We start from the raw sequence: 12,775 nt of genomic DNA, 5'->3' as shown, positions 1-12,775 counted from the left end.
CCCATCTTTAGCAGGCTGTAGATCTGTAGAAAAGTTGAAAGTACCAGGGTAGTATAGAAACAAGACTCAAGTTTGGAAAAAATGTGTCAGCTTCAGGTATTTTTCTAAATCATATTACCAGTATTTTATTTAACAATTTCCAGCTAAATATAGTGACACTTATATCCTATGTAAATGGTACAAGAAAAACCTATTAATTTTGTTGATTATATAAAACCCAGGTATTTTATCACCAACCATGCAGTTTTACATTTGTTTATACACCTAAGGTATGGTGTAACCAGTCCTTGTGTACCTTGTGTATACACAAGTTAATCACTGAAAACTGTTGATCATCACTGATGATTACCTGAAACTGTGGATATATGCAAGCATGCAAACAAGAAATCCTGTACACAAGAGAGTTCTCCATATGTCATTGAAAATAGATGTATGCTATCATTTCTATATTCCGTAACTTCTCTTAATTGAGATGATCATATTCTGTACAATCTATAGACATTCATACAATGCCATGAATGCATGATGATTTATTTTTTAATAAATGTATCAATCTAATATAGAGAAATTTAATAAGTTTGGATTCATGCATTTCCATAACAAAGAAACTCACAACCTTGGACTTCCTTTTTACATGTACATGATTGTTTTTATATTGTATTAATTAAGGAATAAATGCTATGAAAACAATGAACGAAAATGTTTTGTTGAGAAAAGTTTTTGTGTTTATATATATATATATTTAGTTTTTCTAGTTTATTTCCTGCGATTTTTACCCGTGATTTTTTTTTCAAAAGCAGTGTAGTTTTAGTAAATTAACTGAAATTATTGTTGTTTACTTACATTTGGATATATAAGGTGCATGAATTCAAAAATTGAAATTTTGAAGAAAATTCAGTTTGTTTTAACATATTTTTCCAATTATAAGATCATAATATGTATATATACATTCTAGTTGAATACTTTTTAAGTATATCAATAGATTAATACACAAATCCATAGAAAAGTTTCAGAATTAATTTTTATTAACCAGTGTTAACAGAATTTTATTTGAAAAATCAGAACTATTTTTATTTAAAAAGACAAATCTCCACCAAAAATTTGATCATATACATGTACAGACAGTCAGACCTTAAATTTAACTCATGTGGAAAGTTTAATATTAAAATGATGTGTTAAAATTAATTCCCAACAAATTACTTAATATCAATTTATACAAGGCAATTCTGAAAACTGTAAATAAGGCAAAAAAAAAAGAATTTTGAAAGTGTTACTTTTTTTTTAAATACAAGATTTGGAAGTGATTCTATTTAACCTCATTTTGTTGCACTAGCTCCTGACTTCTGATATGTTTACAAAAAAAACATCATCTTAAATTTATAACACACTCATTTTTTTTTTATTTTGTAATTAAAGGCACTTCATTGTTTGGAAATTGTAAACCATTTATAGGTAGTTTTTCATACTTTCTAGACTTGAATGAGGATGCAAGTTTTTTTCCCCCCAAATCATCTATAGTTGCACTTCTGACATAAATAATTTATTTTATGTGTTAAATACCAGGGGCAGAAGGGGTTTTAAAAGAAATAATTTGAAAATGGCACGGTATGCATTTTCTCAACACAACTGCAAGCACTTTCAAAAGAAGATTTAAAAAAAAAAATGATGCTTTTTCACTATATTACCAATAGATCCTCACCCTACACCAGAACCCTTAGCTTACCCACAGGACATAAAGTTTCACAATTTTGTAAGAGGCACCCTTGCTCATATATGCATCACACCATGCATTTACTGGTAATATGTTTGCCTAATTTAATATCCTAGAGTAAAGAATATTTTGAAAGAAATAATGCTTTTTCACCAGATTACCCTAAAACCTGACCCCTGGGCCACAAATTTTACAATTGATAGAGAGCTCAATTAATGCTTATTACATTCATGTCAACAGTTTGACTATTGGATTTCCAAGAGTAAAGAAGAAGATTTTAACAATTGCATATATTTTGATGGTTTTAGTCCCATCCTTCAAGCCCAGAAGGGGAGAGGGCTCAAGGACCATGAAATTTAAAATTCATGTTTCCCTTTACCTATAAAAACTGGTTAACTTTACCCATAAAACTGGTTAAAATTGGTTCAGTGGTTCAAAAGAAGCTGAAAATTTCAACATTTTATGACTAATGAACAACAAACATAAACAAATCACAATTGGTAGGTCACCTGAATGACTCAGGTGACCTAAAAAAAATTATATTTACAATAAACAGTTTACTTTATAATTTATAACAAATGAACATAAATCATATTTAGATTTATTAAGGTTGAATGGGATGTCATTTATTAATCTAAGTGGTTCTTTGGGTTTGTTTGTTGGGATTTCATCATGATCCTAAATGTCCCTTGGGGTTCTTTTATTCTTTATGTTTTGTATTATACAAATATACAATAAACAGTTATAATTCATAATTAACAAGTGCATTTAAACCATGAAAAGATTTTTTAAAAGTTGAATTGAGTGTCATTTGGATTTTCTTTCAGGTACCTTGGCTTATCCTAGTGGTACAGGGGTTATCATTAGGGTTCTTCTTGGATAGCAACTTTTGGTTTGTGTATTGACTACTGCAATACACAATTAACCATTAACTTTTTGTACATCATAAAAAGATACAATAATTTAACTGTTCCTCTGAACTATAAATGCATAATTTAGCTTAAATAAGTATATTTACTTTTAAATTTTTAACTTGGATAACTGCTCTATATTTAAGATAATTAAAGTGTTAATTTGTCTTTCAAAAACATTTTTTTCTAATTTACAGGTGAATATAAACCATATTTAGAATAATTAAGGTTGTATATGGTGTCCCTGGGGTACCTTGTGGTATCCCTGGGGTTCCTTGTGGTTCCTTGTGGTATCCTTGTGGTTCCTTGTGGTACCTTGTGGTTCCTTGTGGTAAAAAGACGCACCCGTTTTAGCTGGTCCAAATTTTTTTGTTAGATGACAAAACCCTTTATAAGGAAAGTGTTTACAATTACTTGAAAAACTACTAAAAATTTACTAAGGATTCTTGAATTAAAAAATTCTAATATACATGGGCATTCACTATTTAATAAAGAGTCTAATTATTGTTTTCTGATGACAGCTTAACAGAGTGAAGGCAGTGGAGAAAGAGAAGGATGATTTAGAGGGCTCTAAGAATGAAGCAGTGGAATATTTATGTATGGAGAATGAAATTGTTCACCTCAAAAATAAAATCTACCAGAAATATGTGTAAGTATCAAAGTACAGAGCACGTAGGAAATTATTACAATAGTAATAAAAGCAAGTACTGAAGTGATGCACATTAAAATCTTGTGTTTATTTACATGTGTGCAAATGGAGATTTACATTGTAAGTCATCTATCTCAAACATGTGAAAAGAGTAAAATACTACAGTGAGGCACATAAAGCCAGTATCCATTTATAACAAATTCATTGTCATCAAGGTGTTAAAATTATATAAACATCTACTGGATGTAACTACGAATATAACATGATTTTCAATGTCCATATCACTTTGCAATATTTGTGTTTGACTTTGGTCAATGTAAATTGAACTAAATTAAGTTCATCTGAAATATGCTTAGACATCTACAGATCAAAATCTACTGGAAATATTCTGAAGAGCAACTACTTTAGAAATGCTCTTGTATTTAATAATGTAAATGTACAAAAAAAAAAATGCACAAAAAAGAACTTAATGAATAATGTATATCATGAGAAATATTTGTGGAACTTTAAATAAGTTTTGTAAGATACAGGATCTTGGATATAGAATGTTTGATAAATTTACTTCAGAATGGAATGCTCTGAGAATGAGAAGAAGGCTCAGGAAGAATATGACAAGATTTATGAAGGAATGAAAGAGGTCAACGAGAAAATGAAAAAGATCACTGATGCCAAGAAAGAAAAGGAGACAGCTTGTACAAAGATAGTCAAGTAGGTCTTTTCTGATTGTAAAATATAAGACACATGTATCTAGAAATTTATCAGTTTGCAGGTTAAATACAGTATGATTCCTTGATTTTAAGGATCTGTCTCTTCTTTGATTTAAAGGGATTTTGAAAAGCTAACAAAAGATGTAGAAGAAACTAAGGAGAAGTTTGCTGAGTTTGAAAAGCAAGACGTGAAATGTCGTGAAGATTTAAAGCATGCAAAGGGAAAGACGAAAAAACTGGAGAAAACACTGGAACAGGAGAAGAAACGAGTGAGTGAAATAGAATGAAGATGTAGAAGACTTCAGACTGTTCAGACATCTTGGTCAAATCAAGTGCTAGACAAATTTACAAAGAAAAAATAATACACTCACTGAGTAATGAATTATATATCATAATATTGATAGGTTATTGATTTCCTAGCATCTGGTTATATACAGTACATTGAAAGTAATTATTCCGTTTTTCTATTTTTCAAGTTTTCAGTTTTTGTTGTATTGTTGATAGGTTGAGGAACTTAAACTTGTGCCTGCAGAATCGGAGAAAGCTATTGCTGACTACAGGAAGAAATTGGAGAAAATAGAAGGGGATAAAAAGATTGAGGAAGAGAAACTAGCAGCTGTCATGGAGAGTTTAAAGACAGAGACCAAGGTATGATCAGCTTGTAAAAAGGCTGACGAGGGGGGGGGGGTTAAAGACAGAAATCAAGGTATGATCAGCTTGTAAAAGGGCTGGGGGGGAGAAGGAGGGGGAGTTTAAAGACAGAGACCAAGGTAAGATCAGCTTGTAAAAGGGCTGATGGAGAGGGGGGGGGGGGGTGTTTAAAGACAGAGACCAAAGTATGCTCAGCTTGTAAAAGGGCTGACTGGGGCTGAGGGGCAGTTTAAAGACAGAGACCAAGGTATGCTCAGCTTGTAAAAGGGCTGGGGGAGGGGGGTATTTAAATTTAAAGACAGAGACCAAGGCATGATCAGCTTGTAAAAAAAAAAAGGGGGGGGCATCACTGAGTTGTAAGTGCAATAGATATTTAAAGCAGAAAAGTTTGCAACATTATGAACCAATTTAGTTTGTATCTCTTTTGTGTATGAATGTCATTATACAGTTAAAGTATATCATTGAGGGAGTCATCAAGATTCCAGTTCCCCAAGAGCAAGCTTGCTCGAGGAGGTTTATCAGACACATGTTTTTGCAGGGAATCAGTCTTTTTACTGTGATTTTCAGGGAATCATTATGCAAAATGCATAATGTGTATTGATTTTCTCTTGCATGTATGTAGTGAAAAATCATTTTAGGTATAGTAAATTTCACTGCAAGGAAGATTCAATCGGAATTTAAACATTTAGATCTAATGTTAGTTAAATGTTGCTCGACTTCAGTCAGAGGGAAAAAAAACATATACATGTATTTTTTACAGGGATTACAAGAAGAAAAGGACAAAAAAGAGACAGAACTATTGGAGCTTCAGAAGTCTGTCAATGAGACAAAGTCGACCGTGAGTACATTATATTCACAGAGGCAGCTGATACCCTTAAATTTGTTTGTACATGAGATAACTTGAAATGTTAATCACAAAGGAATATTTGTCTTAAATTCATTCATTTTCAGAGTGGTTTTATAAGAATGTATTAAAGATTATAAACAGTAAGGCCAGTCAAATTATTTTTTTACATTTTGTTGCAGTTAAACATTGCCCAGTCAGAGCTTGATATATACCTCAGTAATCAACAGAGCGAGAGTAGCAAGTTAAAGGAAATGCAGAAAAACCTCCACAAGGCTGAAAGTACGCTAAAGGACAGAAAAAGGTAATCTCTGCTATACAGAGACTGGAATTAAGATTAGAGTAAGCTAGTTGTTGTTCAGAAAGTTAAAAGTTTGTAATTTCTATGGGTCATTATGTTAGAATATGATTCAGGGGTTGAAATATATGGTAGCCCGATGCCCAGGGCTAGTCATTTTAGGACTCAGGCTAGCTAATTTAAATGTAATGAGAGTCCATCAGACTAGCAGAATGGGAAAAAAAATCTCAACAGTTTACTTTCACTTTTCTATGTAGAGTGGTTTCATTAGACTGAGAACTACATTGTAGTTTAATTTGTTTCTGTCACCACATCCTTTAAAACTTTTACTTGTTATGTTTTCATTTTGCATGAAAAAGTTGTTGGGCTAGTTAGTTTGAGGTTTGGGCTAGTAATTTTTACTGATCAGTAGCCCCTGGGCTAGTGGGTTTTCCAGGAAAATTTAAACCCCTGTGATTGTGTTTCATTAACAATGTTGTATATTTTGATGTATTGCACTTTCATTTGTAGCTTTTATTATAAAATTTGCTGTATTTTGAAAATAAATGTTGAATTTTTTTTTATCCCTGAAAGTGAGGCCAGCAATCTTGTGAAAAATATCCCAGAAATGGAAAATTTTCTCCAGAAAGCTAAGTCTGATTTTGAGAAATCATCAGAGAGTGATTCCAGATTGGCAGAGCAGGTAAAGTAGTCTATGTATGCAATTTTTCATATGTGGCACTAAAGCTCTTGTTTACTTTAGGTAGATAGTTGTGACAAATCAGGTCCTATTCATTATGTAATCGAGTTGATGATTTTATAGTCGTGGCACTTCATTTTCCTACTTCCTAATTTATTTATGATGGTTTATAGCTGAGAAGTCTGAGATCCAAGGTGGAGGAAGCCAGAAGCTCAATGCAGGCAGCCAGGAGTAAAGGAAAAGTCATCGACTCTCTGATGAATCTGAAGAAAAATGGGCAGATGCCAGGGCTGTATGGACGACTGGTAAGATTTAACTAGGGAAAGCATAACACACTTCTACATAGGAAGATAGTCCAGTCATACACTGAAAGGGATTAGACATTGTACCATGAAAAATCGTGAACTCTTAAGTCATTGAATCAATGTTGCTGTTGGTCATTATTTGGAAATCTATCATTCTGCAATTACCAAATGCACATGTATGTATTTGCCCATGTGCAGCCAATTAAAGATGATGTATTTTATTGTAGGGGGACCTTGGTGCCATTGACATGAAGTATGACATTGCCATATCGACGGCATGTGGTGCTCTGGACCATATTGTTGTGGACACTGTGACATCTGCACAACGATGTGTAGAGTATCTGAAAAAGAACAATATAGGGGCTGCCACTTTTATCTGTCTGGATAAAATGCAGAAGTGGAAGGAACACACAAAGAGGAAAATACAAACGTGAGTCCTGGAGACGATTTTAGAGTATTTTAAAAGACAGATAAATTTACAGCTATATATGTTAGACAATTTGTTTTGGGTCACATGTGAAGGAGAAAGGAATGTTTGCATGTAATTATGCTTGTTGCCATTTGGCCAGTGTACTTGTATATTATATCTTATGAAGACCTTTGTAATTAAGTGGTAAGTTAGCTGTCTTCTTAACATGTCTGTCTATATAAATTGTGCTTTTCACTCTACAGTCCAGAGAATGTCTTCAGACTCTTTGACTTGGTGAAAACTAAGGAGGAGAAGATTCTGCCTGCCTTTTACTTTGCCCTGAGAGACACTTTAGTGGCTGATGATTTGGACCAGGCTACAAGGATTGCCTACGGAAAAACTAGATACAGAGTTGTGACCCTTCAAGGGCAATTACTGGACCAATCAGGTACTTAAGAGTGAAAAAATATACATTAAAATTGCATGAATATAACATTATTATACCTGATATTTCCCAGATATTGGGATATTTTACTGACCTTTTTCAGAATAATATAAACATTGATTTTTGCACATGACACTTACTGCTTCATATTTTAGCGGCTTTGGCGTGGACAATGATCCGCTAATTCATGAATATCGCTAAGAAATCGATACATGGCTCATTAGTGTGTAACGCTAATTCATGAATACGCCAACAACTCAATACCCAGTGACTGCGCTAAATTTTGAACACGCCGATTTATGTACACGTACAGTATTTATCTGTTGGTTTCAGCAACACATGATTTTATTCTTTCATTTCTTTTTCTAAATAGAATGAAATGAAAAAATAGAATAGAGTTATAAGGGTTAGCCTGAAGCATTATGTCGACCTCCATTATTAATAGTTTAAATGTTTAGCACAGAACTGAATAAATTTTTTTTAGTTAATATTACTGTGTTTATACTTGTTATTGTTTTAGTACTATGCTTTACAGGAATGTAAAATTCATTCATTTGTTTGGTTACTGGAGAGCTGATTTTTAGTTATAATTCAAGCTCTGAAAATGATTCAGGTACTATGAGTGGAGGAGGAAAAACTGTGTGTAGGGGAAGAATGGGATCCTCTATTGCTTCTGATGTAGACCCCAAAGAACTCAGCAACATGGAAAACTCACTGGAAAAGGTATGTGGACCCTAAGGAACTTAGCAACATGGAAAACTCACTGGAAAAGGTATGTAGACCCTAAAGAATTCATCAACATGGAAAACTCACTGGAAAAGGTATGTAGACCCTAAGGAACTTAGCAACATGGATAAACTTGCTGGAAAAGGTATGTAGACCCCAAAGAACTCAGCAACATGGAAGACTTATTTGAAAAGGTATGTAGACCCCAAAGAACTCAGCAACATGGAAGACTCATTTGAAAAGGCATGTAGACCCCAAAGAACTCAGCAACATGGAAAACTGACTGGAAAAGGTAGGTAGACTGCACAGAACTCAGCAGCATGGAAATTGCACTGGAAAAAGGTATGTAAACCCCGAAGAATTCATCAACATGGAAAATTCATTGGAAAAGGTAGGTAAATCCCACAGAGCTTAGCAACATAGAAAACTCACTGGAAAAGGTTTGTAGACCCCAAAGAATTCAGCAACATAGAAAACTCACTGAAAATGGTATGTTGACCCCAAAGAACTTAGCAACATGGAAAAACTCGCTGGAAAAAGGTATGTAGACCCAAAAAAAACTCAGCAACATTAAAAACTCATTGGAAAAGATATGTGCATGTAAATCCTTCAGAATTCAACAACATAGAAAACTCACTGGGAAAGGTATGTAGATATCAAAGTACTAAGAGACACATCTTTATATTATTTAAAAATTCTGGATTATTGATTGATTGATTGATTGTATGTTGTCCCATTCGAGAATTTTCCACTCATATAGAGACGTCACCATATACCGGTGAAGGGCTTCAAATTTTTTACCTTTACTCGGCACTCAGGGCCATTGAGCAGTGAGGGATCTTTATCGTGCCAACGCCTGCCGTGACATGGGGCCTCGGTTTTTAAGGTCTCATCCGAAGGAGCCGCAACTTTCACTTCAAAGTGCCGAGCGCATGGCGAAGGAACAGTTGCTACCCATTTTTTATCGACTTAGGTCAGTCGCGGCCGAGATTCGAACTCACGACCTCCCGATCACTGAGCTACCGTGAACGGTATCTGGATAATTGATAAAGATTGCTGAAAAATTCAATCTGCTTTGTTTTTTGGAATTTGTACCTTAATTTTGGGGAGAAAAAGTCAATTTTTAATTGGGACAGGGTCCTTTTAGCAGAACTGCATGCAATACATGTGCAACTAGATATTAAGCCCTGACTACTCTAAATTCTTTTACATGTATTGAATATTTGAATATGATGTAGGTGACAGCAGAAGCCCAGCAAAGTCGAGCTAACAAAGAGAAGCTGGAGGACGCAATTCAGCAAAATCAGAAAGACTTAACGTTTATGAAGCACAAAAAAGAGAAATGTGACTTGGAAATCAAGGTAGGCGGCAGGGCTTATGTAGTAAACCTCATAAGATTATGTGGAAAACTTCTTGTGACTAAAAATGAATATGTTTGTAATGTTTCAGATTAAGTTTTTGAGTAACAAAAAATAGAAAGGAAAAAAAGTTGAAGAAGAAAAGAAAGTGGACATGTTTTCTGAAACTTAGAAAATAATAATTACTGTAAAATGAATATACAATCTCCCTTGGTTTGTGTTTGGATATGATTTTTTTTATCCAATTTGTGTGCTTTTATCACTGAGCCTTAACCATTGGAGATTCTTTTTCTCACACGTTTTACAGATACAAATCTGCAATATTTGACTTGATCAAATTCATGCAAAAAAAAAAAACATTGTGATGTCACAACTGTGGATATGAAAACAATAACCTATGACCTATATCCACTGTATAAAGGAGTAAACATGATAAATGAAGTTATTTCATATCCTACATTAAAGTGGTTCAGGTTTTGTTGCTTTAAAAAAATCATTGCACAAATGAGTAACAATAGTGATTTCCTGATAGACATGATTGAAATTTTACCAAGAAATATGTTAACAATATGTTTTGTTGACCTAGGCATTAGAAGAACAAATCAAATCCCTGACCTCTCAGATTCAAGAACAAGAGGTGAAGGTGAAAGCTGCAGCTCCAGATGAGAAACAGCTGAAAGAACTGGAGACAAAGGCCAACCAGTATAGGAAAGGTCAGAGGTCTTGAACTGTCTATACTGTCTTGTATTGATTGTTGTTTACAAAGTTTAAATGATATGAAGACTGTAAGAAAAAAAAATAAATAGGACAAAATAAAAAGAAAGGAGTAATTAAGTATTTTTTTCTTGTTTGTAGATTTTGACAAAGCAAATGGAGCAGCATCAAAGGTTGAGGCAGAAGTACAAAAGTAAGAGTTGAATTGATGCCATGCATGTCAAAAAGTTTTTTTTAAAAAAAAACCTTTAATTTGCCAAAATACATAAATATTTTTCCCTTCTGAAGCATTGATTTGTATAAGATACTTTGCACATATTTACTGCTATGAGAATAATGGCAAGTTTATTGTCCCCCAAGATAGTAACTATTTCCCGAGACACAGCCAAGGAAGCAGTCACATCAAAATCCAGATAAAATTAGAAAAGTTCCGAGATGAAATGCGAGGAAAACCGCATGCTGCTGGTGAATAGTTTGACGACTATTTCACCAGGGGGAAATAGCACAAAAACTATATCACAGTAGAAGGTGTTTTAAAAAACAGTGGGTTTATTTGTCATATACTTATAAAGAAAAAATACACAGAGGTTTAATTGCTTTATTGTAGACTCCACAAACAGATTATGGACATTGGAGGGACTAAGATGAAGGCAGCTCAGGCCTGTGTAGATGCAGTCAACAACAAGATTGACACAGTTACTGGACAAATTACAAAAGCCCAGGTGGGCATCAAGACAGCTGAAAGGTGAGTGTCACAACCAGTTGTAGAGAAGGCTCTTTAGAAAAATTAAAAAATGTAAATATACAAATGTAAATCGATGGTAAATCTTGCATGAAATTGATTTGATTTGTGTAAATAAGATGTACTTGAAAAGCAGAATTTAAGTAGGGTGAAAATGCTCCATAATGAATTTAATGGGAATTAGTATTGTGATTTTGTAGTCCACATTTAAAAATGGTCATTTATATTGCAGTTTTCAATTCCTTGTTAAATTTTGTCATATATTTAATTTTAATAAAATATTTGAAAAATCTGTTCAAAAATTTTATCTAGGAAATAAATAAAGTTGATGTATTTTTGATTTAAGAGTATTTGTAGCAGTGCAGTTATTAACTAGAGAGCTCTCTGTTTTGTTCAGAAATCTGAAGAAAGCAGAAGAAAAAGTAATCACAGCTGGGGAAGATATTGAAGAAAACAAGAATAAGATTGAAGAGTTACAGAAACAACTAGAGACACTGGAGAGTGATGCTACCACAGTACTGAAGGCCTATAAAGAGGCCCAGGTCTGATATATTACTTACAGAGTGATGTTACCACAGTACTGAAGGCCTATAAAGAGGCCCAGGTCTGATATATTACTTAAAGAGTGATGTTACCACAGTACTGAAGGCCTATAAAGAGGCCCAGGTCTGATATATTACATATAGAGTGATGCTACCACAGAACTGAAGGCCTATAAAAAGGCCTAGGTCTGTTATGTTACATAATAGAGTGATGCTACCACAGCACTGAAGGCCTATAAAGAGGCCCAGGTCTGTTATTTTACATATAAAGTGATGCTACCACAGTACTGAAGGCCTATAAAGAGGCCCAGGTCTGTTATGTTACATAATAGACAGGGTTCGAATTTCACTATATACAACTCGCAAAACGCGAGTTAGAATTCCCCAATTGCAAGTTAAAAATTAGGTAACTCGCAAAAATTTGTTAGTTGATTTTTTTTGCATTGAAACTATAACAAAATTATATAATATGACAGAACACAATGCCTTTGATTTAAATCAGTAATCTAAATAAAAGTCACACTGTAGTTGTATTTTGTGTATTGTACAGTAGTTACTTTTTCCTTAAGTTACATGTATTTAATTTATGTAAATATAACTTTATATGAAAATTGCGAGTAGTCTTATAAAATTGCGAGTTCACTTTCTTGGTACTCGCAATTATTTGCGAGTTGTAATATTAGGGAGTTTCTAACCCTGAATAGAGTGATGCTACCACAGCACTGAAGGCCTATAAAGAGGCCCAGGTCTGTTATATTACATATAGAGTGATGCTACCACAGCACTGAAGGCCTATAAAGAGGCCCAGGTCTGTTATATTACATATAAAGTGATGCTACCACAGTACTGAAGGCCTATAAAGAGACCCAGGTCTGTTATATTACATGTACAGTGATGCTACCACAGTACTGAAGGCCTATAAAGAGGCCCAGGTCTGTTATATTACATGTACAGTGATGCTACCACAGCACTGAAGGCCTATAAAGAGGCCCAGGTCTGTTATATTACATATAGAGTGATGCTACCACAGCACTGAAGGCCTATAAAGAGGCCCAGGTCTGATATATTACATATAAAGTGATGC

At 33.9% G+C, this 12,775-nt stretch overlaps 1 protein-coding gene and 1 long non-coding RNA gene across 2 annotated transcripts in view; both read left to right on the top strand.

Moving 5' to 3' along the window:
* The window catches only part of LOC133192248 (uncharacterized), a 117,622-nt gene that overhangs the window by 67,312 nt on the left and 37,535 nt on the right, over positions 1-12,775 (top strand). The gene's annotated exons all lie outside the window — the stretch shown is intronic.
* Positions 1-12,775, top strand: part of LOC133192176 (structural maintenance of chromosomes protein 4-like) — a 34,231-nt gene that overhangs the window by 12,423 nt on the left and 9,033 nt on the right. The window contains exons 6-21 of the mRNA XM_061328130.1: positions 3,144-3,271; positions 3,839-3,979; positions 4,097-4,247; positions 4,483-4,626; positions 5,390-5,467; positions 5,656-5,777; positions 6,345-6,453; positions 6,624-6,755; positions 6,983-7,185; positions 7,428-7,612; positions 8,223-8,332; positions 9,574-9,696; positions 10,280-10,406; positions 10,549-10,600; positions 11,015-11,152; positions 11,547-11,691. Coding sequence (XP_061184114.1) covers positions 3,144-3,271; positions 3,839-3,979; positions 4,097-4,247; positions 4,483-4,626; positions 5,390-5,467; positions 5,656-5,777; positions 6,345-6,453; positions 6,624-6,755; positions 6,983-7,185; positions 7,428-7,612; positions 8,223-8,332; positions 9,574-9,696; positions 10,280-10,406; positions 10,549-10,600; positions 11,015-11,152; positions 11,547-11,691 — 2,088 coding nt within the window. The remainder of the gene's footprint in view (positions 1-3,143; positions 3,272-3,838; positions 3,980-4,096; positions 4,248-4,482; positions 4,627-5,389; positions 5,468-5,655; positions 5,778-6,344; positions 6,454-6,623; positions 6,756-6,982; positions 7,186-7,427; positions 7,613-8,222; positions 8,333-9,573; positions 9,697-10,279; positions 10,407-10,548; positions 10,601-11,014; positions 11,153-11,546; positions 11,692-12,775) is intronic.

This window comes from Saccostrea echinata, unplaced genomic scaffold (assembly GCF_033153115.1).
Source record: "Saccostrea echinata isolate AGI-Se365-2 ecotype Australia unplaced genomic scaffold, CSIRO_AGI_Sech_v1 ptg000001l, whole genome shotgun sequence".
Classification (NCBI taxonomy): Eukaryota; Metazoa; Mollusca; class Bivalvia; order Ostreida; family Ostreidae; genus Saccostrea; species Saccostrea echinata.
This window is presented reverse-complemented; position numbering and strand designations above follow the sequence as displayed.